The sequence below is a fragment of the Saccopteryx bilineata genome, chromosome 3 (assembly GCF_036850765.1).
Source record: "Saccopteryx bilineata isolate mSacBil1 chromosome 3, mSacBil1_pri_phased_curated, whole genome shotgun sequence".
Classification (NCBI taxonomy): domain Eukaryota; kingdom Metazoa; phylum Chordata; class Mammalia; order Chiroptera; family Emballonuridae; genus Saccopteryx; species Saccopteryx bilineata.
In genome coordinates, this window is record NC_089492.1 from 47,296,253 (window position 1) to 47,322,226 (window position 25,974).

The following is a 25,974-nucleotide window of genomic DNA, read 5'->3' on the forward strand; positions in this document are numbered from 1 at the left end:
TTTTCACAATTTAGTATATTAGCTCATAGTTTTTCACATATAACCTTTATTATATTGAGATACATTTCTTATATACCCATTTTGTTGACTATTTTAAACATAAAGGGATGTTGTACCTTATCAAATGCTTTTTATTCATCTACTGATAGAGTATTATTTTTGTCCTTTGTTTTGTTTATGTAGTGTATTATGTTGATTGAATTAAGTTTGTTGAACTATCCTTGTGGTCTGGGAATGAATCCCACTTGGTCATGATATACCCTTTTTTTAATGTGGTGTTGTATTTGATTTGTTAGTATTTTGTTTAGGATTTTTATATCTGTAGTCATTAGACATATTGGTCTGTATTTGTTGTTGTCCTTGACAAGTTTTGTTATCAGGGTTATGTTGACCTTATAAAATGTGTTAGAGAGTACTTATTCTTTTTTTTTTTATTTTGGGGAGACTTTGAAAAGGACAGGTACCAAATCTTTAGACAGTTTAGCAGAATTCACTAGTGTAGCCATCTGTTCTTGGACTTTTATTTGGGGGAAGTTTTTGATAGTTGTTTCTATTTTCTCCTTGCATATGTGTTTATTTAGGTTTTTGAGTGCTTTGTGACTCCGTCTAAGAAGATTGTATAGTTCTAGGAATTTATCCATTTCTTCTAGATTGTTGAATATGGTGGCGTATAAGTTTTCATAGTATTCTACTCTGATCATTTGTGTATCTATGATGTTTGAATTAACTTTTCCTCTTTCATTTCGGATTTTGTTAATGTGAGTCTTTTCTCTTTTTTGCTTAATCTAGCCAGGGGTAAGTCAATTTTATTGATCTTTTCAAAGAACATCTTGTTTTATTAATTTGTTCTATAGCTGTTTTGTTCTCTATTTCATTTAGTCCTGCTCTAATTATTTCTTTTCTTCTGCTGACTTTGGGTTGCCTTTGTTCTTTTTTTTTTTTCTTTTAAGTTCTCTAAGACGTGATGCTAGGTTGTTTGCCTGGGATCTCTCTTTTTTCTTAATATTAGCCTATGATGATATAACCTTTCATTTCATTTCTGCCTTTGCGGGATCTCAGAAATTTTCATACGTCATGCTGTCATTCTTGTTTGTCTGTATATATCTTTTGATCTCTGCTTTTATTTTTTTGACCCAGTCATTTATTAGCAGTATATTATTCAATTTCCACATTTTTGTGGTTTTCTTTGTTTATATTTTGCAGCTGAATTCTAATTTCAAAGCCTTATGTTCAGAAAATATGCTTGGTATAATTTCAGTTTTCCTGAATTTGTTGTTGTTCCTTTTGTGTTCCAACATATGGTCTATCCTTGAAAATGTTTCATGCACAATGGAAAAGAGTGTATAATCTAATGTTCTGGAGAGAAATGTCTTATAAATGTGTCCTATGACATTTGGTGTAGTGTGTTGTTTAAGGCCAATATTTCTTTATTGATTTTTAGTTTAGATTATTTATTTTAGCTGTCATTGGTGTTGTGAGATTTCCAGGAATGACTGTGGTTTTGTCTGTTTCTATTTTTATCTATCCGCTCATAGATGTCTTATATATTTTGGTGCTCTCTGATTCAGTGCATATATACATTAAGAAGTGTTATGTCTTTATACAGTATTCCCTTTATTATTTTGAAATGTCTATTTCTGACTCTTGTTACCTTTGTTGTCTTGAAGTCAGTATATTTAGATGTTAATATGGCTACCGTGCTTTTCCTTGCTAGGAGAATCATTTTCCAACCTTTTAGTTTGAGTCTACTTTTGTTTGAAGCTTAGATGTGTGTCTGGAAGGCAGCATATGGTTGGGGTTTTGCTTTTATCCAATCTGGTCATCTGTGCTTCTTTATTGATGAGTTCAGTCCATTTACATTTGGGTTAATTATTGACACTTAAGAACTTCCTGTATCCATTTTATGTTTTGTTTTCTGGTAGCTCTGTGTCTCTTTGTTTTTTTTGTGTTTCTGTGAGTTCTTCTATTTATTTATATTTTTGGTGGCATTTCATACTTCTTTCCCCTGTTTCCGCTTTTTCTTTTAATGCTGTGTCTTATTTTTTTGGGTGGGCTGTTACCATTAGGTTATTAAAAGTTTTCATATGTACAAGAGTCCTTATAAGTGCTTCTGCACTCCACCCTCTTTTGCTTCTGCTGGTGTTTATCTTCTTACATTTTATGTTATTTTGTCACAGATTATCCTTGTTTTTATTGTGACCTTGTTGGAGCATTTACTTGTAGTTTTGGTTTGTTTTGTCCTTGTATTTGGTCGAATAACTTCCATGAGTATTTCCTGCAGTGGAAGTTTTCTGGTGATAAATTTTCTCAAATTATGTATGTCTTCAAGAGTTTTTATTTCTCCTTCATATTTGAAGGATAGCTTGATGAGTACAGTATTCCTGGCTGGAATTCCTCTCTTTCAGTTTTGTGTATGTTTGGGTCCTCTGTCTTCTGGCTTTTAGAATTTCTGCTGTGAAGTCCAATGATAACCTAAAGGGCCTTCATTTATATGTTATGGTGTTCTTTTCCCTAGCTGCCTTGGGGACTCTTTCTTTGTCATTGATTTTGGACAATTTTAGTATGTTGTGCATAGGAGAAGATCTGTTTGGGTTGATGTAACTCAGCATTCTGTTTGTGACTTGAATTTGAGGATCTAGCTCTTTCCTTAGGCTTGCAAAGTTCTCATCAATTATTTTTTTATTTTTATTTTATTTTTTTCTGAAGTGAGAAGCAGGGAGGCAGTCAGACAGACTCCCGCATGCACCCAACCGGTATCCACCTGGCATGCCCACCAGGGGACAATGCTCTGCCCATCTCAGCCGTTACTCCATTGCATCCGGAGCCATTATAGTGCCTGAGAGCCATCCTCAGTGCCCGGGCCAACTTTGCTTCAGTGGAGCCTTGGCTGCGGGAGAAGAAGAGAGAAACAGAGAGAAAGGAGAGAGAAAAGGGTAGAGGAGCAGATGGGCACTTCTCCTGTGTGCCCTGGCTGGAAATCATACCCAGGACTTCCACACGCTGGGCCAACACTGTACTGCTGAGCCAACTGTCCAAGGCAGTTATTTTTTTAAAAAGGGGCTTCATTTTCTTCTCCCTCTCTTCTTCTTTATACCCTTATTCTTATGTTGCTTTTTTTGATGGAGTCAGATAATTCTAGTAGAGCTCTATCATTTCTTTTACTTTAAATTTGTGAGTCTCTCTCTTATTCTCTCTTTAGCATTTTTAGTGCCTGTTTTCAATGTCACTGATTCTTTATTCTTTCTGGCCTGTTCTATTAGCTAAAGGTGCTACCTCAGTTTTCAGTTGATATCTAGAGTTCTTCATCTTTGTTTCTAAAGTTTCAGTCTTTTTAGTGGAATACTCATTTTGTTCAGTAATTTGTTTTCTTAGCTCATTATTTGCCTATCAGTGTTTCCTCACATCTAATTGAGTATTTTTAGAACTATAATTTTTATTTCTTTATTGTTTAACTTCAAGGTTTCTATGTGATTGTGCTTGCTTTCTAAATATTTTTCATTTTCTTGCTGAACTGTGTTCCTGTCTTGTGTAGCCATGGTATTTGATTTCTTCTTTCTAAATAGCTTTTGTAAGTGGTAATTTTAAGAACTCTAAATAAAACCAACTAAGACAATGAACAATAAAAGTGAAAAATACAAAAAAATTTACAAATAATAACAAGGAGAAAAGGAAAACTACAATGAACAAAGTTTGAAAACCAAAGAAAAATTAAAAACAAAGAGAACACCCACCAAAACAATAAAAAATGTAGAAATTAGTTAAAATGAAATTCAAAAGAAGAAAAAAATGTTTCTGTTTTGAGAGGCTTTTCTGTTTTCTTCCAGTAGGTGGCATTATATTACAAATTTTAACTATGTAATATCTGGGTTGACCTCAGCTATTATAATGAAGTAGGTGGGACTGCAGTTGAATTGATGAGTAAGGTGTGTTGTGAGGGATTTAGGGATTTAGCCATGGAGATCTCAAGCCTCGGTGTACTTTTCTGCAGGTCTCAGCAGACCAGGGGATTAGATAGTGACCATCTCTGTTCTTCAGGGGGTAGGGTAGCTTTTTAGAGTTAGCTCTGGGATCTGTCTTTGCCACTCTCCATATCCATGAGCTGAGGGAGGCAGGATCTGGGTGGCTGGGGGCTGCACTTTGATATTCTCTGTCTCTGCCCCTAGTGTGGGCTATAGGTAGACCATGGGTACAGTGGCCGTGACTCTTCATTTCCCCCCAGATTTGGTTTACTATCTTCCCCTTGGCTCCTCAGTCTCACTGCTCCTTCTGACAGAAGGAGACCTCATAACTCGAGGCTTCTTCCCTCTCCAGATCTCTTTACAAGCAAAACCCAGGCAGTCCGAGCCTCCCTTCTCTCTTTAGCCTTGTCAGAAAAAAATCCCTGTTACTCCGGACTTCTCACCTTTCCCAACTCCAGTGTGAGTGCGTGTTATCTTCTGCCCCTCTTCTCTACCCTTCCTACCTTTAGTCCATTCAGCGTGTGAATCTTTCAGGCAAGCCAGCGAGCCCCGGTGGGATTGCTTTGCTGCATTATATTTGTTCAAATTGTTGAAATTTCAAGAGGGGAGGTCAGGGTTATCTCTCACGATGATATTACTCTGATGTCATCTCAAAATTTTTTACCTCTTGGATTTGTCTTTTATGTTTCTTTGGGGAAAATTTCTTAACGTTTTGGAGACTCAATTTCCTAATGTGTGAAATGCAAATTTTGGTATAAAAGTAATTGTTTTGCCTGTTTTAATAAAATTATTGTTACCAAATAAAAAATTCTTGTTATTGTTGGTCATGATAGATCATTTTATAGCACTCATCATGTTGCAGAATACCGTATTTCCCCATGTATAAGACACACTTTTCCTGAAAAAATTGGGGTCTAAAACATAGGTGCATCTTATACAGTGGTTATAGAATTTTTTCTTGCATTTCCCACTTTTTCGCACTTGTTTTTGCACTCATTGTTGAAGACAGTGATTCGTCATCAGACACAGATGAGGACAAGCTAATGGATGGGAATTTTGACAGTGATGAGCAGTTGTATCAATTTTATGATGAATAAAACTTGAGTTCAATAACTTTATTTAATACTTTTTTTTTTTCAAATTTCGGGCCCTAAAATTTAGATGCATCTTATACATGGGGAAATACAGTAAGTGTTTCTAATGTATGGACTTCTCCAAATTAGGAACAGTGTTTTGTATTCTCTTATTTGTGTGTATTTTATTGTAAATGTCCTGAATGGTGCCATAGGCCCTTAGTAGGCCCTGATTTTGTTGAATGAATGAGGAATGAATGAAGGAATGCTACAAAAATGTACCTTACTGGTAGGGGTGGCAGTAGCTCTGAGGGCACTTGTGCTCTTCCTCTGGCTTTCCATGGCTTTCTGTTGTGATGGTTCAGTGAGTTGGAGAATTGTTTCTTTTTTAAGGTTTTATTCATTGATTTTAGAGGAGAGTGAAAGAGAGAAAAAAAGGAAAGGAGTGGAAAGCATCAACTCATGGTGGTTGATTCTTATGCCTTGAGCAGAGAAACCTAGTGTTTTGAACTAGTGACCTCAGTATTCCAGGTCGATGCTTTATTTACTGTGCCACCACACGTCAGGCTTTTTTTTCTAAGAGGGACAGAGAGACAGTGAGACAGAGATAGGAAGGGAGAGAAATGAGAAACATCAACTTGCTGTATCACTTTTGTCATTTCATTGATTGCTTTTCATATGTGCTTTGACTGAGGGGCTCAAGCTGAGCCTTTGACCTCTTGCTCAAGCCAGTGACATTGGGCTTAAGCCAGTGACCTTGGGATCATGTTGATGATCCTCACTCATGTTGGAGACCCTGCTCTCAAGTTGGTGAGCCTGTGCTCAAACTGGATGATCCCATGCTCAAGCTGGTAACAGAGGGATTTTAAGCCTGGATCCTTGTGATCCCAGATTGATGCTCTATCCACTGCGTGACCACCTGTCAAGCTTGAAGAATTTCATATGTATTCCTTTGTCCAGCTTCCATAAGTAAATGTGATGTTAGATGTGGGAAATGATTGCCATCATTCATCTGCTTCTCTAAGACTGCTCTGACCTGTAGTTTTTTGTTATTAGTATAGTGGACTTTTACCTCATGTTCTGAAACAAAGGATCAGGGTAAAGAAGACTCATTTTTTTGTTTATTTTATACTTTCAGCTTTAGCTTGAATTTTTTCTTTTTTTTTCTTTTGAGTTCCCTTCAGATATTAAGACTTTTTTTTTTGTTTTTTTTTTTCTGAAGCTGGAAACGGGGAGAGACAGTCAGACAGACTCCCGCATGCGCCCGACCAGGATCCACCTGGCACGCCCACCAGGGGCGATGCTCTGCCCCTCCGAGGCGTCGCTCCCCCGTGACCAGAGCCACTCTAGCGCCTGGGGCAAAGGCCAAGGAGCCATCCCCAGCGCCCAGGCCATCTTTGCTCCAATGGAGCCTTGGCTGCGGGAGGGCAAGAGAGAGACAGAGAAGAAGGAGGGGGGGGGTGGAGAAGCAAATGGGCACTTCTCCTATGTGCCCTAGCCGGGAATCGAACCCGGGTCCCCCGCACGCCAGGCTGACGCTCCACCGCTGAGCCAACTGGCCAGGGCCAAGACTTGTTTTTTAATTTAATAATATTTCTATCTGGGAATGAGGTTCATATCTCTGAAATAGGGCCAAGATATCTTACTAACCCGCTTAGTTGCTGAAGTAGATGTGAGGGATTACTTAGGTTTTGTAATTAGAAAAGGTTATATCACTCAAGTCCTCTTCCCCCTCACTGAAGTCCCCTTCCCCCACATTCCCTTCCCCCTGGTAACCACTTCACTTTTATTTATGTCCATAAGTCTCAGTTTTATATCCCACCTATATGTGAAATCATACAATTCTTAGGTTTTTCCGATTTACTTTTATTGATCAATGTCACCCTGTTAAAATTAATTTTCTAAATAGAATGGAGGAATAAACAAACTCAAATCAGAAAAAGTTATATCAGGGGTCCCCAAACTACGGCCCACGGGCTGCATGTGGCCCCTGAGGCCACTAATCTGGCCCCCTGCTGCACTTCCCGAAGGGGCACCTCTTTCATTGGTGGTCAGTGAGAGGAGCATAGTTCCCATTGAAATACTGGTCAGTTTGTTGATTTAAATTTACTTGTTCTTTATTTTAAATATTGTATTTGTTCCCGTTTTCTTCTTTTACATTAAAATATGTGCAGTGTGCATAGGGATTTGTTCATATATATATATATATATTTTTTTTTTGTATTTTTCTGAAGCTGGAAACGGGGAGCGACAGTCAGACAGACTCCCGCATGCGCCCGACCGGGATCCACCCGGCACACCCACCAGGGGTGACGCTCTGCCCACCAGGGGGCGATGCTCTGCCCCTCCGGGGCGTCGCTCTGCAGCGACCAGAGCCACTCTAGCGCCTGGGGCAGAGGCCAAGGAGCCATCCCCAGCGCCCGGGCCATCTTTGCTCCAATGGAGCCTTGGCTGCGGGAGGGGAAGAGAGAGACAGAGAGGAAGGGGGGGGGGGGTTGGAGAAGCAAATGGGCGCTTCTCCTATGTGCCCTGGCTGGGAATCGAACCTGGGTCCCCTGCACGCCAGGCCGACGCTCTACCGCTGAGCCAACCGGCCAGGGCTTGTTCATATATTTTTTTTATAGTCTGGCCCTCCAACGGTCTGAGGGACAGTGAACTGGCCCCCTGTTTAAAAAGTTTTGGGACCCCTGGGTTATATTATATGTCATACCACGGAGAATAACTAATCCTTAATTATTTATCTCTTTAAGCATAGCAAATTAGAGTTGGTATACTTTTAGTTCTTTAATATATGAACAAAATTTAACTTTCAAATTAAAATTTTGAAAAAGTAGCATCTATTAATGCTCATGAAATAAAACACTAAATTTACTTTATTTTCTTACTGATGAGAGAAATCTATAAAAAATTTGGGTGAAAATCTTTGAAAAAGTTTTTATTAGTAGAAGATTGATTAAATAAACTATGGGTCAGCTATGCAATGAAATACTACTATATTGTAGAAAAGAATGAGGATCTTTCCTCTTTACTGATGTGGAAAAACTTCTTATTTATGTTAAGTTAAAACATCAAAATGTATGAGAGGAGAAAAATAACAGTGTATTTTGTTTGCTATATCATGCTGGAGAAACTAGAAGGATATAAAAGCAACTAAGAAAAGTAGTAACCTGTGAACTGGAGTTGGGGGTAAGGTAGAGAAATGTAAGAATATACTGTTCACTGTCTTTGGATCTTTTATAACTACTGAGAATAGAAAAAACAGATTTAAGAAAGAAAATCAAGTTTAAAATTGCATTTAATTGATATAAAATTAAGTTTAAAATTTTATTTTCTAGATAAACTACAGTTTGACTGGGACAGTGACAGTGACAGGGAAGATACTACCGAATATAATGAATCTGAAGATGGTGAGAGTGCTGTGGAAATATCAGACTGTTCTTCTTGTGCAAGTAGTCATTCTTTGACAAGTGAAGAGAAGGTATCTGAGCTGCCTAAGGTAAGAATGAATTGTTTCAAAATTTTGTATTCTGTTTTTGGCATTTGTTAATCATAGCCTTTTAATTCATTCTTCAAGGATAACAACTTCTAGCTCAGTGGATTCTTTAGTTCTTTATCTCTAAGTAACATAACTTTTTTTTTCTTTTTTTTTTTTTTCCTGAAGTTGGAAACAGGGAGGCAGTCAGACAGACTCCCGCATGCGCCCAACCGGGATCCACCCGGATGCCCACCAGGGGGCGATGCTCTGCCCATCTGGGGCGTCGCTTTGCTGCAATCTGAGCCATTCTAGCGCCTGAGGCAAAGGCCACAGAGCCATCCTCAGCGCCCGGGCAAACTTTGCTCCGATGGAGCTTTGGCTGTGGGAGGGGAAGAGAGAGACAGAGAGGAAGGTGAGGGGGAGGCGTGGAGAAGCAGATGGGCGCCTCTCCTGCGTGCCCTGGCTGGAAATCGAACCCGGGACTCCTGCACGCCAGGCCGTTGCTCTACCACTGAGCCAACCGGCCAGGGCCAGTAACAGAACTTTTAATGTACTTCTGAAGGTGGATAAATACTGAGTTCTTTTCTCCTCACCCACTCCCCACCACCTGCTACTCATTCAACTTTTCCTATCCTGCCATTCTTTCAGAATAGATATATCATGGTTTTGTTAGATTAGTTTTCAGTATTACATACTTGTAAATAAGTAATATTTGTAATCAAGGCAAATATTAATGAATACTTTTTCTAGACAACTTTTAATTTTCTTTAAAGTTATTTATTTGGGGGTTTTCTTTACCTAGTTTTACTTATCATTAATCAAACTTTAATTTTTACAATTGCATAGCTCTCCTGTTAAGATTTTTAGATCATAGCAGGCATTTTATCAATTTTGTTTTCTTTTTTGTTTTTTAAATTATATTTAAAAAATTACATTTAAAGAAGTGACATTAATCAGTAAGAGTGCATAGGTTTCAGGTAAACATTTGTGTAGCATTTGAACTATTGATTATGTTGTGGACCCATCACCCAAAGTCAAATAATTTTCTCTTACCATATATTTGTCCCTCTTTACTTCTTACCTCACACTCCTCCCCACCCTCTCCCTCTCCTTCTCACCCCCTCCCCCTGGTAACTACTTCACTTTTATCTATGTCCATAAGTCTCAGTTTTATATCCCACCTAAGTGTGAAATCATACAGTTCTTAGCTTTTTCTTATTTACTTATTTCACTCAGTAGAATGTTCTCAAGGTCCACCCATGCAATATGTTGTCATTTTTTATGGCTGAGTAGTATTCCATTGTATATATGTACCACATCTTTTTTTATCCAAGCCTCTATCGAGGGACACTGGTTTTTTCCATGTCTTAACCTCTGTGCATAATGCTGTGATTATTTATATGAGGGTGTAAGTGTCTTTGCATAACTATGTTTTTGAGGGTTTTTTGGTTAGATACCCAGTAGGGGAATTACTGGATCATATGGTAATTCTATTTTAAAGTTTTGAGGAAACACCATAATTGTTTCCATAGTGGTTGTACCAGTTTACATGCCCACCAGCAGTGAATGAGGGTTCCTTTTTCTCCACAGCTTCTCCGACACTTTTTATTACTTCTCTTGTTCATAATAGCCAATCTAACAGGTGTGACGTGGTATCTTATCATAGTTTTGATTTGCATTTCTTTATTGGCTAGTGAAGATGAACATTTTTTCATATATCTGCTGAAGTGTCATATATTCTTAGAAGTTTCTATTCAGGTCTTCTCCCGATTTTATAATTTGATTATTTGTTTGTTGCTGAGCTCTGTAAGTTCTTTATGTACTTTGGATATTAACTCCTTTTGGAGCTGTTGTCTATAAATATCATCTTCCATTTGGTTGGCTGCCTATTCGTTTTGTTGTCAGTTTCTTTTGCTGTGCAGAAGCTTTTTAGTTTGATATTGTCCCATTCATATATTGTTGCCTTTACTTCCCTTGCCTTTGGGGTCTAATTCATAAATTGTTCTTTGGCAAGGTCCATGAGTTTAGCACCTCTGTTTTCTTCTATGTAATTTCCTGTTTCAGTTCTCATATTTATGTCTTTGATCTATTTTGAATTAATTCTTTTGCAGGGGGAAAAACTGGAGTCAAGTTTCTTTTACATGTAGCTTTCTAATTTTTCCAGCACCATTTGTTGAAGAGGCTTTTTTCTCCATTGTGTGTTTTTGGCTCCTTTGTTAAAGCTGATTTGTCTATATATATGTGGTGATTCTGTTCCATTGGTGTCTACATATTTTTTCTGCAAATACCATGTTGTTTGATTATCATGGCTCTAGTATAATTTGAAGTCAGGTATTGTGATTCTTCCGGATTCGTTCTTTTTTCTCAGAATTGCTTTAGCTATTCAGAGTGTTTTATGACTTAATACAAATCTGGTAATTTTTTTGTTCATTTCTTTAAAAATGACATTGGAATTTTGACTATTATATTAAATTTGTATATTGCTTTGGGTAATATGGCAATTTTAATTATGTTGATTCTTTGAATCCATGAACATAGAATATTTTTCCATTTCATTGTGTCTTTTCAATAATGCTTTGTAGTTTTCAGTTTTCTAAGTCCTTCATATCATTTGTTAAGTTTATTCCTAGGTATTTTATTTCCTTGCAATTGTAAAAAGAATCTTTTAAAAATTCATTTTCTGAAGTTTTATCCTTTGTGTATAGGAAAGCAATAGACTTTTGTATATTGATTTTATGTCTTGCAAGTTTACTGTATTAGTTTGTTGTTTCTAATAGTTTTTTGGTGGAGTCTTTGGGATTTTTTATATACAGGATCATGTCATCTTCAAAAAGTGATACTTTTACTTCTTTTTTCCCCACTATGTATACCTTTTCTTTCTTTCTCTTGCCTAATTGCTCTGGCTAAAACTTCCAGTACTATGTAGAATAAAGGTGGAGAGAGTGGGCAGCCTTGTCTTGTTCCTGATTTTAGAGGAAAAGCCTTCATTTTTCTACCATTTACAATGATATTAGCTGATGGTTTGTCATATATGGCCTTCATTATATTTAGGTACTTTCCTTCTATACCCATTTTATTTAGTGTTTTAAACATAAAGGGATGAAGTTTTTTTATCAAATGCCTTTCTTACATCTATATATAAGATCATATGATTTTTGTTCTTTCTTTGTTCATGTATTATGTTGATCGATTTACATTTGTTGAACCAACATTGTGGTCCTGGAATGAATCCCACTTGATCATGACATATTATTTTATTATATTTTTTAAGTGAGAGGAGGGGAGATAGTGAGACGGGCTCCCACATGCACCCCAAATGGGGACCACCTGGAAACCTAAGTCTGGGGCTGATGCTCTGCCCATCTGGGGCCAACACTTGCAACTGAGCTATTTTGTTTGTGCCTGAAGCTAGAATATCCATGGAGCCATCTTTGGTGCCTGGGCTTGACACACTTGAGTTAATTGAAAAATTCATGGCCATGCTAGTGGAAGAGAGAAAGAGTGAGAGGGAATGAAGAGGAGGAAGAGGAAGAAGCAGAGATTGCTTCTCCTCTGTAACTCGACCAGGAATAGAACCTGGGACTTTCACATGCCAAGTTGATGCTGTACCACTGAACCACAGGCCAGAGCAATATAGTATATTTTAATGTGTTGTTGTATTTAATTTGCTATTATTTTCTTTAGGATTTTTGCATTTGTATTTATTAGGGGTATTGATATGTAGTTTTTCTTTTTGCTCTTCTTGCCAGGTTGGCCTCAAAAAAATGTGTTAGAAGTATTTTTTTTTTTTTTTTTTTTTTTTGGTATTTTTCTGAAGCTGGGAACGGGGAGAGACAGTCAGACTCCCGCATGCGCCTGACCGGGATCCACCCGGCACGCCCACCAGGGGGCGATGCTCTGCCCCTCCAGGGCATCGTTCTGTCGCAACCAGAGCCACTCCAGCACCTGGGTAAGAGGCCAAGGAGCCATCCCCAGCACCCGGGCCATCTTTGCTCCAGTGGAGCCTTGGCTGCGGGAGGGGAAGAGAGAGACAGAGAGGAAGGAGAGGGGGAGGGGTGGAGAAGCAGGTGGGCGCTTCTCCTGTGTGCCCTGGCTGGGAATCGAACCCGGGGCTTCTGCACGCCAGGCCGACACTCTACCACTGAGCCAACCGGCCAGGGCCGCTTCTTCTATTTTTTGGAAGACTTTTAGAAGGCTAGGTACCAAATCTTTTTTTGAATATTTTGTAGAATTCACTAATGTAGCTGTCTGGTCCTTGAATTTTATATTTCAGGAGGTTTTTGATAGTTGTTTCTATATATTTTCCCCCTGCTTATGGGTCTGTTTAGATTTTCCACTTCTTCTTAACTCAGTCTGGGAAGATCGTATAGTTTTAGGAATTTATCCATTGGTTCTAGATTGTCAATTCTGGTGGCATATAATCTTTCATAGTATTTTACTATGATTGATCCTTTGTATATTTATATCTATGGTAATTTCACCTCTTTCATTTTTTATTTTCTGTATGTGAGTCTTTCCTTTTTTCCTTAGTGAGTGTAGGCAGGGAATTTTATTGATCTTTTTAAAGATTAGCTTTTTGTCATATTTATTTTTTGTGTGTTTTTTTTTGTCTTTCATTTAATTCTGCTTTAATTTTTGCTATTTTCTTTTTTCTGCTCCCTTTGGGGCTTGCCTTTGTTCTCCTTTTTCTATTTCTTTAGGATATAATGTTAGGTTATTTACTTGGGAACTCTCTTGTTTCCTGATATAACTCTGTAAAGATATGAATTTATTTCTCATTACTGCTTTTGCTGCATCTCAGAAATTTTGATATGTCTTGTCATTCTCATTTGTCTGTATATATCTTTTGATCTCTGCTTTTACTTCTTCTTTGACATGTTATTCAGAAGTATGTTTTTTTATTTCTACCTTTTTTGTGGGTTTATTTCTCTTTTGCAGTTGAATTCTAATTTGAAAGCTTTATGGTCAGAAAATATGCTTGGTATAATTTCAGTTTCCTGAATTTGTCGGTGTTAGTTTTGTGGCCCAGCATTTGGTCTGTCCTTTACAGTGTTCTATGCACACTGCAAAAGAATATATAATCTGATATTCTGGAATGAAATATCCTATAAATGTCTTTATGTCCATTTGGTATTGTGTGTTGTTTAAGACTGATGTTTCTCTGTTGATTTTCTGTTTGGATGCTATTTCTAAAGTCATCAATGGTGTGTTGATATCTCCAAGTATGATTGTGGTTTTGTCTGTTTTTATTTTTAGATTATTTAGTAGATATCTTATATTTTTTGTGCTCCCTGGTTTGGTGCATATATATTAAGAAGTGTTAAATTTTCTTTATATAATGTCCCCTTTATCATTATGAAATGTCCATCTTTGTCTTTTGAAGTCAGCATGGCCAGATCTGAGCATGGCTACACCTGCTTTTCGTTGGGTAATGTTTGTTTGGATAATCGTTTTTCAACCTTTCACTTTGAGTCTACTTTGTCCTTACAGCTTAGATGTGCTTCTTAAAGGCAGTATATGGTTTGGTTTTGCTTTTTGAACTAATCTGCTCCTCTGTGTCTCTTTATTTGTGAGTCCAGCCCTTTTACTTTTAGGGTAATGATTGACATTGAGTATTTCCTATAGCCATTTTATGTTTTATTATTTGGTAGCTCTGTGTATTGTTTGCTTTTTCTGTTTTGTGTTTTTGTTAGTTGTTTTTGCTTGGTGGCATTCCATTATCTCTTTCCCTTGTTTGTTCATTTTTTAAGCTGTTTTGGTAGTGGCTCTTTGTGGATGGGTACCATTAGGTTATTGTGAGAAAAATGTTGATGTGTACAAGCATCCTTTGTTTCTGCACACCATCCTCCTTTGCTATGGCAGATGTTTATCCTCTTCCCTTTTATGTTGTTGTGACAGATTATCCTTGTTTTTATTGTGACCTTGTTGGAACTTTTACTTAGGGTTTTGATTTGTTTTGTTATTTGTATATGGTCTAATAACCCCCTTGAGTATTTCCTGCAGTGGGGTTTTTCTTGTGATGAATTCCCTCAGCTTCTGTATGTCTGCAAAAGTTTTTATTTTTCCTTCATATTTGAAGGATAAGTTTGATGGGTATAGTATTAATCGCTGATAATTTCTCTCTTTCAATTCTGTGAATGTTTGGTTCCACTTTCTTCTGGCTTATAGAGTTTCTGCTGAGAAGTCTTATGGTAACCTAATGGGCCTTTTTTTATATGTTATATTCTTTTACCTAGCTGTTTTGAGGATTCTTTTTTGTCATTTATTTTTGACAATTTTATTAGAATGTTCCTTGGAGAAGGTCTGTTTGGGTTGAGATAACTCAAATGTTCTGTTTGCTTCTTGGATTCAAGGTTCTGTTTCCATAGGCTTGGGAAGTTCTCATCAATTATTTGTTTGAATAGCCTTTCTGTTCCCTTCTCCCTCTCTTTTTCTTCTGCTATACTCGTTATTCTTATAATGCTCTTTCTGATGGAGTCAGACAATGCATGTAGAGCTTTCTCAGTTTTTTTAATTTGTGAGTCTCTCTCCTCCTGTTTCTGTAGCATCTCTAGTTGCCTGTTTTCAATGTCACTGATTCTTTTATCTATATGGCCTGTTCTATAAGCTTAACTTGCTATCTTATATGTGGAGTTCAGTTCATATATCTATAAGCTTAACTTGCTATCTTATATATGGAGTTCAGTTCATATATTGAGTTCTTTATCTTCTTTTTAAAGTTTCAATCTCCTTGGTGTGGTATTTGTTTTGATTTCTGAGTTCATTAAGTTGCCTATTTGTGTTTTCTCGTATCTTGTTGAATGTTTTCAGAACTTCAGTTTTGAATTCTTTATCATTTCATTCCCAGGTTTCCATGTGATTGAGATATTTTCTGGAGATTTTTCATTTTCTTTCTGAAGTACCTCTCTGTCTTCTGTAGTCCTGGTTTTCGATTTATTTGGTCTTGATGGCTTTCAAGAGTTGTATTGTTAAGAACTCTAACAAAAAACAACTAAAAAGTGAAAAGTAAAAGTGTAAAGTAGAATGAAAAATATAAATATTAAAAAATAATGACAAGTTAAACAGAAATACCACAAAAAACAAAGAACCAAAACCAAAAAAATTAAAAACAAAACACCCACAAATTAAAGAATAAAACATAAAAAAATATATTTTCATTTTGTCAAGTTTTCTGTTTTCTTACAGTAGGTGTCTCTGTGTTACATGTTTTAGCTTTCTGAAATTCCTGAGTTGACCTCAGCTGAGATGTTGCTATCCCAGTGAAGTAGGCAGAGCCTCAGTTGCGTTGGAAGATGGTGCATGTTGTGAGGGTTTTAGGGCTTTATGAATGGCAATTTCTTGTCTTTTAGGTGCTACTCCCCACATCTGAACAAATCAGGGAACCATAAATGAAGCACCTCTCTTCCATAGGGAAGAGTATCTCTGGAGATTTAGCTTTGTGGTCTGTCACTGTCACTCTCTGGACCCCACGAATTGAGGGATGTGGGATTTGGGAGGCTGGGGGCCTACACTTTGTTTTCTCTTGTCTCTATGTCAAGTGTGGGTTGTGGGCAGACCACTGGAACACTAGACGTGACCCCTCGTTCTTCTGCTGCTTTGGATTCATATCTTCCTCTCTGCCCCTCATTCTCTCTGCTTTTCATCTCAGAAGGAGACCCAGTCCCTCCAGGCTTCACCCCACTCCCTGTGCCCAGTAGACAAATCCTAGACAGTCTGAGCTTCCTTCCTGTCCGTAGCTCTGGCAGAAAAGAAGCCTAGTCATTCCAGGCTTCCTTCCTTTCTGGAGCCAACTGTGAGTGCATCTTATCTTCTGCTTTGCCTCTCAACACTTCCCTTCTTTTTGTGCTCTTTATGCATAGATCTTTCCTGTGAGCTGGATTGCTTCACTGTGTTTTGGCTGTTGAATTTGTTAAGATTTCAAGTATATCTCTAACACTGCCATTACTTTGACCAAAATGTTTTTGGGGAGAACTCCTTTCTACAGCCTTGTAGCTGCTCCAGTTTGAACTCAGCATTCTGTCCCTTTGTAGATGTTGCCACCCTGAGGTTTCCCTTCTATCTCTCTCTTTTCCCTCCCTCCCTCCCTCCCTCCCTCCCTCCCTCCCTCCCTCCCTCCCTCCCTCCCTTCCTTCCTTCCTTCCTTTCTCTCTCTCTCTCTCTCTCTCTCTCTCTCTCTCTTCTCTTTTTTTAGAGAAAGACAGGAAGGGAGAGAGATGAGAAGCATCAACTCATAGTTGTGGCATCTTAGTTATTCATTGATTGCTTTCTCCTATGTGCTTTGTCCAGAGGACTCCAGCTGAGCCAGGGACCCCTTGCTCTAGCCAGTGATCTAGAGCTCAAGACAGTGACCTTGGGCTCATATCTGTGATCCCACACTCAAACCTGCAATCCTGCGCTCAAGCCAGATGAGCCTGCACTCACACTGTAACCTCAGGATTTCAAACTTGGATCCTAATCATCCCAGGCTGCTGCTCTATTCATTGCACCACCGCCTGGTCAGGTTCCCTTCATTTTCTTTATGGGAATATTATTTACATTCTCCATTTTGAAACAACTTTGTCCTGGTCATGTCTGACTCTTTCTTGGTCTTTTGAGTACATCTTCTGGAAGTATTATTTACGTCCTCCATTTTGGACAACTTAATCCTGAATTCCATATCTGACTCTTTCTTGGTCTTCCCTTTCATTTTGATCAAGTATGTCTTCTAGAAGCCTTAAAGAAAGGATTTGTTAAAGATAATTTTTTGAGACTTGTCAGAAGATTCATTTATTGCTTTTGATATGTGATTGAAATTTTGTGTAGAATTCTAGGTTGAAAAATATTTTTCTTCAGAATTTTGAAAGCTTTATTCTTTATTAGTTTTAGAGTTACTATCAGGAAGCCAGAAGCTAATCTCATTCTTGATCTTTTAAGATTTTATCATTTCCTTTCAAGTTTGATTGTGATATGTGTAGGTGTGGTTTTCTGCTTAGAGTTACCAAGCTTCTTGGATCTATAGTGTGTTAGTGACCCTCTAGTCCCACCCCTAGGTTTGGTAGGAAGACACTTAGTACTTAGCATACAGTCAGACTCATGGCTATGATTTATTGCAATGAAAAGATACAAAGCAAAATGAACAATCTTCCAAGAGTCCTTCTAGTGAAGTCACACAGAATATGCTTAATTGCTCTAGCAGTAAGTTTTGACAAGTCAGTGTGAAGTGTTGCCTGCCAGGGGAACATATTAATGATTCAGTACCCTGAGTTTTTTTGGGGGGCTGGTAATGTAGGCATTTTGACTAGCATATACCAAAATTGCAGATTTCAAGAAGGAAAACAGGTATTCAGCACAAACCATATTGTTTTCATAGTTCCAGCATAGACAGTCACTCTTACTATTTAGGGAATAGTGGTAAACTTTCTGAAATCTAAATTCCCACAGGTAGACAAGGACCAACATTTATTTGCAAGCAGTGCTTTCTGATGATACCTTTCTCAGGTCTGCTATGTTAACATGTTCCTTATATATTGTTTTTCACATTTGGAAAGTTTTTTGCCTTTATTCATACTTAATATTTTTTTGACTCTCCTTATCTTTTTTTTCCAGGGAGTCCAATTACATGAATATTAATTAGGCTGCTTGATGTTGTGTGATGGATCATTTCCTCCCCTCTTTGTTTTATTTTGAATGGCTTCTGTCTGTGTTTTCCAGTTTAATAATCCTTTTTATTCTTGCAGTATCTAGTTCGCTGTTAATATTATTTAGTGTATTTGTCATCTCTTATAATTTTATATGAATCTTTTTATGTTGTCCATGTTTATTATTAATACGATCATACTTCTATACTTTGAACAAATAAATATATCTATAATAGTTTTAAAGGCTTTTTCTGTAAATATATCATCTGTGTTGTATCTGTGTTTATTACTATTGACTGATATTTCTCCTCATTATCAGTTGTATTTTTTTGCTTCTTTAAATGCCTGGAAATTTTTGAGTGCATACAGACATTATGAAAATTATGTTGTTGGATTAACACATTTTTTTTTTCTTTAAGTATTTTGGGGCTTTGTTCTATGGTGCTGTTATTTGGAAGCTGTTTTATCCTTTTGGGTGTTACTTTATGATTTCTCAGGTGTGTCTGGGGAAGTGCCAAGTCTTATGTTCCAATGCTGAAGCAAGGTCTTCTTGAGTATTCTATGTAATACTCTGAATTACAGGGTTTTTCAGTCTGGCTGGCAGGAATAGGTACTGTTTTTTATGATCCTGTGTGAACACTGGTTCTAGTTGCTTCTTTCTCTGTTCTAGGGTAGTTTCGTTATCCACACATGTTGATCAGTACTCTACTGAATAATTGAAGGGAATTATTGGGATTTTCTGTGCAGCTCTGACTTTTCTAGTAATCTGTCTTAGGAACTCTAGCTACTTTGGTCTCCGTAGACTCTCAGCTCTGTTTCTTCAACTCAGGGAGTCTACTGGGCTTCACCTCAGTTTCTCCTCTTTATTGTGTGGTTTGGAAATTCTTTCAAATTAAGCTGGGGCAATTGTGGAATTCAATTCATTTTTTCCTGACTTTAAGGTATTATTTTTCTTATCTTTTTTAAAAAATTTTTTAATATATTTTTTTGTGAGAGAGAGAGGAGGGATAGACAGACAGGAAGGGAGAGAGATGAGAAGCAGCAATTCTTTGTTGTAGCACCTTAGTTGTTCACTGATTGCTTTCTTACATGTGCCTTGACCAGGGGGCTACAGCAGACCAAGTGACCCCTTGCTCAGCCAGCGATCGTGGGCTCAAGCTGGTGAGCCTTGTTCAAACCAGATGAGCCCTCACTCAAGCTGGCAACCTTGGGGTCTCAAACCTGGGTCCTCTACATCCCAGTCTGACACTCTATCCACTGCACCACTGCCTGGTCAGGCTATTATTATTTTTCTTGACTGATAACCCAGTGTCCTGAGAATTCCTGTTTCAAATATTTTGTATGGCTTCTTCTCTTTTCCTTTTTCAGTTGTAGGAGGATAAATCTACTACCTATTATTCCATTTTAGCCACCTTCCTGATGTATTTAAATAGTCCTGCATAATAAATAACACATATTTAAAGTATTCAACTTGACCAGTTTTGACAAGTGTGCACTCCTGTGAAATGATTATCATAATCAAGATAATAAACATTTCCATCATCCCCAGAATTTACCTCGTGTCCCACCATATTTCATTTGTCTCTTTATCCTCATCCCCAGTCAACCACTTATAGAAATATGCTATGAAAATATGCAGTTAAAATAACAATGAGAGACAGAGATGTCCTAGGGTGAAGCCCTGAGCAGACTATCTAGGGACCTACCTCTCTGACCCTGTACTGGAAACAGCAATACAGCAGCATAAGATTCAGTAACAAGAAATGTTGAAGCTCTCGGGACAGAGATTAGAAGTCAGCATATGAAAAAGCAAAATATCATCATGCATATGCATTTAAATGTCAACTCAGGTCCCAAAGGACCATTCTGAGTCCTGAGACTGCTATCTAAACACCCATGGAACAAATCATTGCCAACCCGACAAGGAAGTGTTGTGACACTACCTAAAAGTTTCTGTTGACCTTTTATTATATGAACTGGATTAGCAAACCTTTACTTCAATAAACTTTTTCAGTGTGGAAGAAAAGGCTTTTATGATTGCATGGTCTTACTTATTTTTGCATTTTACTAAACCATGCTTCTTGGTTCATAGAAGGCTGTCTTTTCACTGTCCTCTCATGATGGAAGGGGTGAGGGATCTCTCATGGGCCTTTTCATAAGGGCACTAATTTCACTCATGAGATCTCTGCCTAAAGGCCACACCTCCAAATACCATTACATTGAGGATTAGATTTCTACACTTGATCTTAGCCAGAAGTCTGAGAAGCAGTGAGGATTAGGTTTCAACATATGAAATTTGGGGAGATTAGTCTCAACATTCAGGTAAGAGCAGTACATTTTCCATTTGAACCATGAAACAGTCTTGTGAAGTAGATGTCATTATGCCCAATTATTAAACTATGTTAGAAAAGATAGGTGACAAGTTACATATGTAGTAAACATGCAGCTATGATTGAAACCTTGCCATAAACGTATTCAGGTGGGGTTGAATGCCTTAGAATCTACATTGCTTGCTGTCTTATATTGGAACATGCATACAGATGAGCAGAACTTTGAAAGATATGATTATAATAAAAAAGACCTATGCTTACTTTGTTATTAAAAAACTCAAGACTTCCTCCATTAGTTCCTCAAGTACTCCTGTTTTTCTTAATAAATTTGTATATTAAACCATCACATATTATATTATCATTGAAAAGTGACTCAAAAAATGGATTTCTTCAAACAGACATTTATAGACATTCCTAAATGTGGGAAAGATCCTTTTGGATTTGTGGTTTGCCTAATCACACTGGTGTTCTCTATTGCTTTAACTCCTGCCTTTTTTTCTTCCTTTTTTTTCCTAGTATGAGGACAAAGGTTCAGTTTTTCTTATTTTTCTTCTTAAGCTAAATTCTCTTCTAGATACTGATCACTTAACTCTTTCTCTTACCCAATTGTTGTCTTGAATTCCATATGGGTTTTCAGCGGCCTAATGACATCTGTGTGTGGATACCTAAAATTACTGCAAGTCTAAGGGGTTCTAAGCCAGGGGTCTCAAACTCGCGGCCCGCGGGCCGCATGCGGCCCGCTGAACAATTTTGTGCGGCCCGCAGACTAATCCACGAAGTTCAAAATATTTTGGATAAAATTAAGTAAGCCTAGGGGCCTACTTGTATTTTTCATTTCTCTAGCATCCTAGCTAGATATTAGCTTAGTTAACAGCAGTTGTGATGCAAACTACAGTTTCTGGTCGTTTTGTGACACTGAGTAAACTGCATGTACAATTGTGCTTGTTGTACTGATTTCTTTTTGTTTTCAACTGCAGTGAGAAAAGTGTTGCGTAACAGTTGCCTTTTGTAGACCTAGTGCGGCCCGCCAAAAGGCTGTGATCTTGCTCTGCGGCCCACATGCTGAGTTGAGTTTGAGACCCCTGTTCTAAGCCATGTGTCTTTCCATTTAACCCAAACTCATCCTCTTTGTTTGTGCTTGGCCTTAGTTAATGGCTTTTTCCCCCCACTGCCTGAATCTATTTCATTATCAAATCCTGCAGATTTGATTTCTAAACTACAAATCCCTACTACTTCTGCCCTAAATCGGCACTTTCACCTACTGTCTATATAAAGGTCTAATTGCTTTATAACTGTTTTCTTAGCTTATGTATTTTTATTAGATTTATCTTTTTTTTTTTTTTTTTGTATTTTTCTGAAGTGAGAAATGGGGAGGCAGAGAGATAGACTCTTGCATGTGCCCAACTGGGATCCACCAGGCAAGCCTACTAGGAGGCAATGCTCTGCCCATCTGGGGTGTTGCTCTGTTGCAACCAGAGCCATTCTAGCACCTGAGGCAGAGGCCATGGAGCTGTCCTTAGCACCCGGGGCCAATGGAGCTTTGGCTGTAGGAGGGGAAAAGAGAGAGAGAGGGGAAGAAGAGGGAGAAGGGGGTAGAAGCAGATGGGCACTTCTCCTGTGTGCCCTGGCCGGGAATCGAGCCTGGGACTTCCACACACCGGGCAGATGTTTTACTGTTGAGCTAGCTAGCCAGGGCTCGTAGATTTATCTTAATAAAGTTATGCCTTATCACTCACTTATTGAAACACTTTTTGATTGTTCCCCTTTGCATGAAAGTCAAGGTCCATAAGACTTAATCTTTACAGTCTAGCCTCAAGGTCTTAAAATTAATGAGACAGTATACACTTTATGATTCTATTTATATAAGTCTTAAAATGCAAATGATTTTATAGTGACAGAAAGCAAGTCAGTGATTGTTATGGTGACAGTGAACTACCCAGAGACCAGATGACATACTCTGTGGGGCTGAGGGGAGACAATAGCCCAGGTCAGCAGACCAAAGGACTGAAGCCCTGTCCCCAGCCTTACTCAGATATTTATTAACCAGTACAAATAATTCAAGGAAGCAGACAGAAGTTTTCAGGGGGTGAAGTAAAGGACCAGAAACATGCTATACTGACTTCTAATCTGTCCTGAGAGCTTAAATATTTCTTGTTCCTGAATCTTATGCTGCTGTATTGCTGTTTCTAGTACAGGGTCAGAGAGGTCCCTGGATAGTCTGCTCAGGGCTTCGCCCTAGAGCATCTCTGTCTCTGATTTTTTTTCTAACTCATATTTTCATAGCATATTTCTACAAGTGGTTGACTGGGGAAGAGATGAATAGCCTACAGTGGGATGTGAGGTAAATTCTGGGGATGATGGAAATGTTTATTATCTTGATTATGATAATCATTTCACAGGAGTGTACACCCGTCAAAACTCGTCAAGTTGAATACTTTAAATATGTGTTATTTATTATGCTTAAATTATATACTAAAATAAAATTGATTAAAATTTTTTAGATACAAGAGAGATGTTGGTCTATGTGTTCATAAAATAATTCTCAAAATACCTTGTTAAGTAGCAATAAATGAATATTGATTAATTGTGTAGAAATGGTAAGAATATATATTCATATGGACTATCTCTGGAATGGTAGGAAACTATTTTTTACTGTATTAACCTTATATGCAGTTTTGAATTTTGAACCAAATACTACATAGATTGCTTGAATTTCAAATGTTTTTTGTTTTTATTTATTTATTTATTTTTATTTTTTTGTATTTTTCTCAAGTTGGAAACAGGGAGGCAGTCAGACAGACTCCCGCATGCGCCCAACCGGGATCCACCCGGCATGCCCACCAGGGGGCAATGCTCTGCCTATCTGGGGCATTGCTCTGTTGCAACCAGAGCCGGCCTAGCGCCTGAGGCAGAGGCCACAGAGCCATCCTCAGTGCCCGGGCCAACTTTGCTCCAATGGAGCCCTGGCTGCGGGAGGGGAAGAAAGAGATAGAGAGGAAGGAGAGGGGGAGGAGTGGAGAAGCAGATGGGCACTTCTCTTATGTGCCCTGGCCAGGAATCGAGCCCGGGATTCCTGCACACCAGACCGACGCTCTACCATTGAGCCAACCGGCCAGGACCTTTATTTTTATTTTTAACAATAAATCTGTAGGTTTGTAGTATAAAATGACACATTATAACAAGATTATGTATTTTGAAAACAGTGTAATGTGATATTTATCTGATATAAATATTTGGTAATAAACACCATTAAAAGAAGAGAACATTAATGGAATATAAATGCTTAATACATGCCACTTAAGATTGAATAATAATATAAATACATGATTTAAATTTTGCATTCTTTTTTTAAAATTTATTTTTATTGAGGTGACATTGGTTAAAAAGATTATATAGGTTTCAAGTGTACACTTCTATGATATATTATCTGTATATAGCATTGTGTGCCCTCCATCTGAAGTCAAATCTTTCCGTCATCATATATTTGACCCTCTTTACCCTTTAGTATACCTCCACCTACCTTCCCTCTGGTAATCATCGTACTATTGTCTGTGTCTATGAGTGTTTGTTTTTCTTCCTTGTTCATTTGTTGCTTTCAGTTTTATATCTCACATATGAGTGAAGTCCTATGGTTCTTAACTTTTTCTGACTTATTTTGCTTAGCATGGTAGTCTCAAGATCCATCCATGTGGTTGCAAATGGCAGTATTTCATCTTTTCTATGCTTGAGTAGTGTAGGGTGGTTAGCAATGGGGGAAGGTCACGTGAGGAACCCAGACCCGGGAACTTTGACTGGAGCCGCCCATACTCATGCACGCCAAAAGAAACTTCCCAGGAGTTTTTGGAAAAAGAGCGACTGTCCATCAGCCAGTGAGATTTCACCACGTCATATTAGCTCAACCACCCTAGAGACCCATTAAATATTTCCTACTCAGGTCACCCCATGCTACTTCCCTGGCCCCTCTGTCCCCGGGACCAGAGAACCTCATCAGGCGGGATGCGCTGTACTTAATAAAGGTTTTGCTTATCCACGCTTCATGACTATGGTCCTTCCTTCTTCCTCGGTGGGGAAAAATACCTTATAGTAGTAGTTTATAGTATGTATATATCATGTCTTTATCTAGTCATCTGTTGAAGGACACTTTGATTGTGTATATATCTAAGCCACTGTTGACTAATGCAGCAGTGAACATGGGGTGCATGTATCTTTGTAAGTAAATGTTTTCAAATATTTTGGGTTGTAGAAAGATATTTAACAGTAATATCCAGTATATATTGAACTTAGGAAATGACAAATAGCCCAGTTGAAAATCTAGTGAAGAATAGAAAAGGGAAATCTAAATAGTAAATAAGCATGTAAAAAGATGCTCAATCTCATTAGTGGTATGAGAACTATAAATTAAAGTTTAATATAAACTATATATTTATATTATTATCACAAAAGAAAAAACAAGTCTGACAATGCCTAATATTTCATAAATTCTAATGAAGGTGAAGTGTTCATACTTTCTAACCCCATAATTCTACTCTTAGACATATATATCCTATTTTTTTTCTTCAAAATGTGGCCCATTTAGTAGGTGCTATAATTGACTTTTAAAAACATAGTGGAATAAAATAGACAAAATCAGAATGTATAGTAAATAAGAGTATTTTTTGTGAAGCTTGGTCTAAAGTTAGAATTATTAATATGTCTGCAAAGGACATGCTCACATATTAAGGTATCTCCCCTTTATCCTTTGTCCTGGATCACATTATGAAATGTATTTCTTACTGTACTTCTTGGCCAAAAAATTTTGAAAACCACTGCTTGGAATTTTCACAAGCATGTATACAAGAATATTTATTGTAGCAGTGTAACTCTGGAAAATAACCTTATATATAAACATACACAAATTGTGTTAGATTTATATAGTAGAGAACTATAATTTTCATCATGGATAATATTGAAGAACTAAACCACTTGGCTGGAGGATATATATGGTTCAATACTACATTGTATGAAATTTATAGAAAGGCATTACAGTTATACATATAGATAGTGAACAACCTTGGAGAAGAGGAAGGTTTCTCTACACACATTATTCAAGTTGCTGAGATAATTTGATTGCGTCACCATTCCTTGTGTGGTGCAGCTGTGGAAAGGTTCAGACCTTCTGTTGCAAGGAACATAGTTCACTGATGGCCTGAACTGCCATCCTTCAGATTCTACTGATGTGTTTGTACTGGGGTCATGCTTCCCATGGTCTCAACCATTGATTGCATATGCCAGAGTTGTGAGGTAGTCACACGACTGCCCTAGAGTTTACGTTAAATTGGACTTACTGTCAGCCTTGCCAGTACTAAAGCTACAGTATAGTCTTTGCAGCTTACAATTCAGTCCTCTTTCCTTTTCCTTTTCCTTTTATAGTCTTCAGATCTGCATTGTAGTCTTAAAGCTCTCCTTGACACCTGCTTTCTCCTCTGTGTCCTTTTCAAATGCTTACTCCAATAAATCTCTTATACCTGATGCTGTCTTGGC

The 25,974-nt window shown here is 37.8% G+C and overlaps 1 protein-coding gene across 2 annotated transcripts in view; it reads left to right on the plus strand.

The window, feature by feature from the left end:
• SPIDR (scaffold protein involved in DNA repair) overlaps positions 1 to 25,974 on the plus strand; it is a 451,079-nt gene that overhangs the window by 74,076 nt on the left and 351,029 nt on the right. For both annotated transcript variants that reach the window (XM_066266094.1, XM_066266093.1), the window contains one exon: positions 8,368 to 8,528. In XM_066266094.1, coding sequence (XP_066122191.1) covers positions 8,368 to 8,528 — 161 coding nt within the window. The remainder of the gene's footprint in view (positions 1 to 8,367; positions 8,529 to 25,974) is intronic.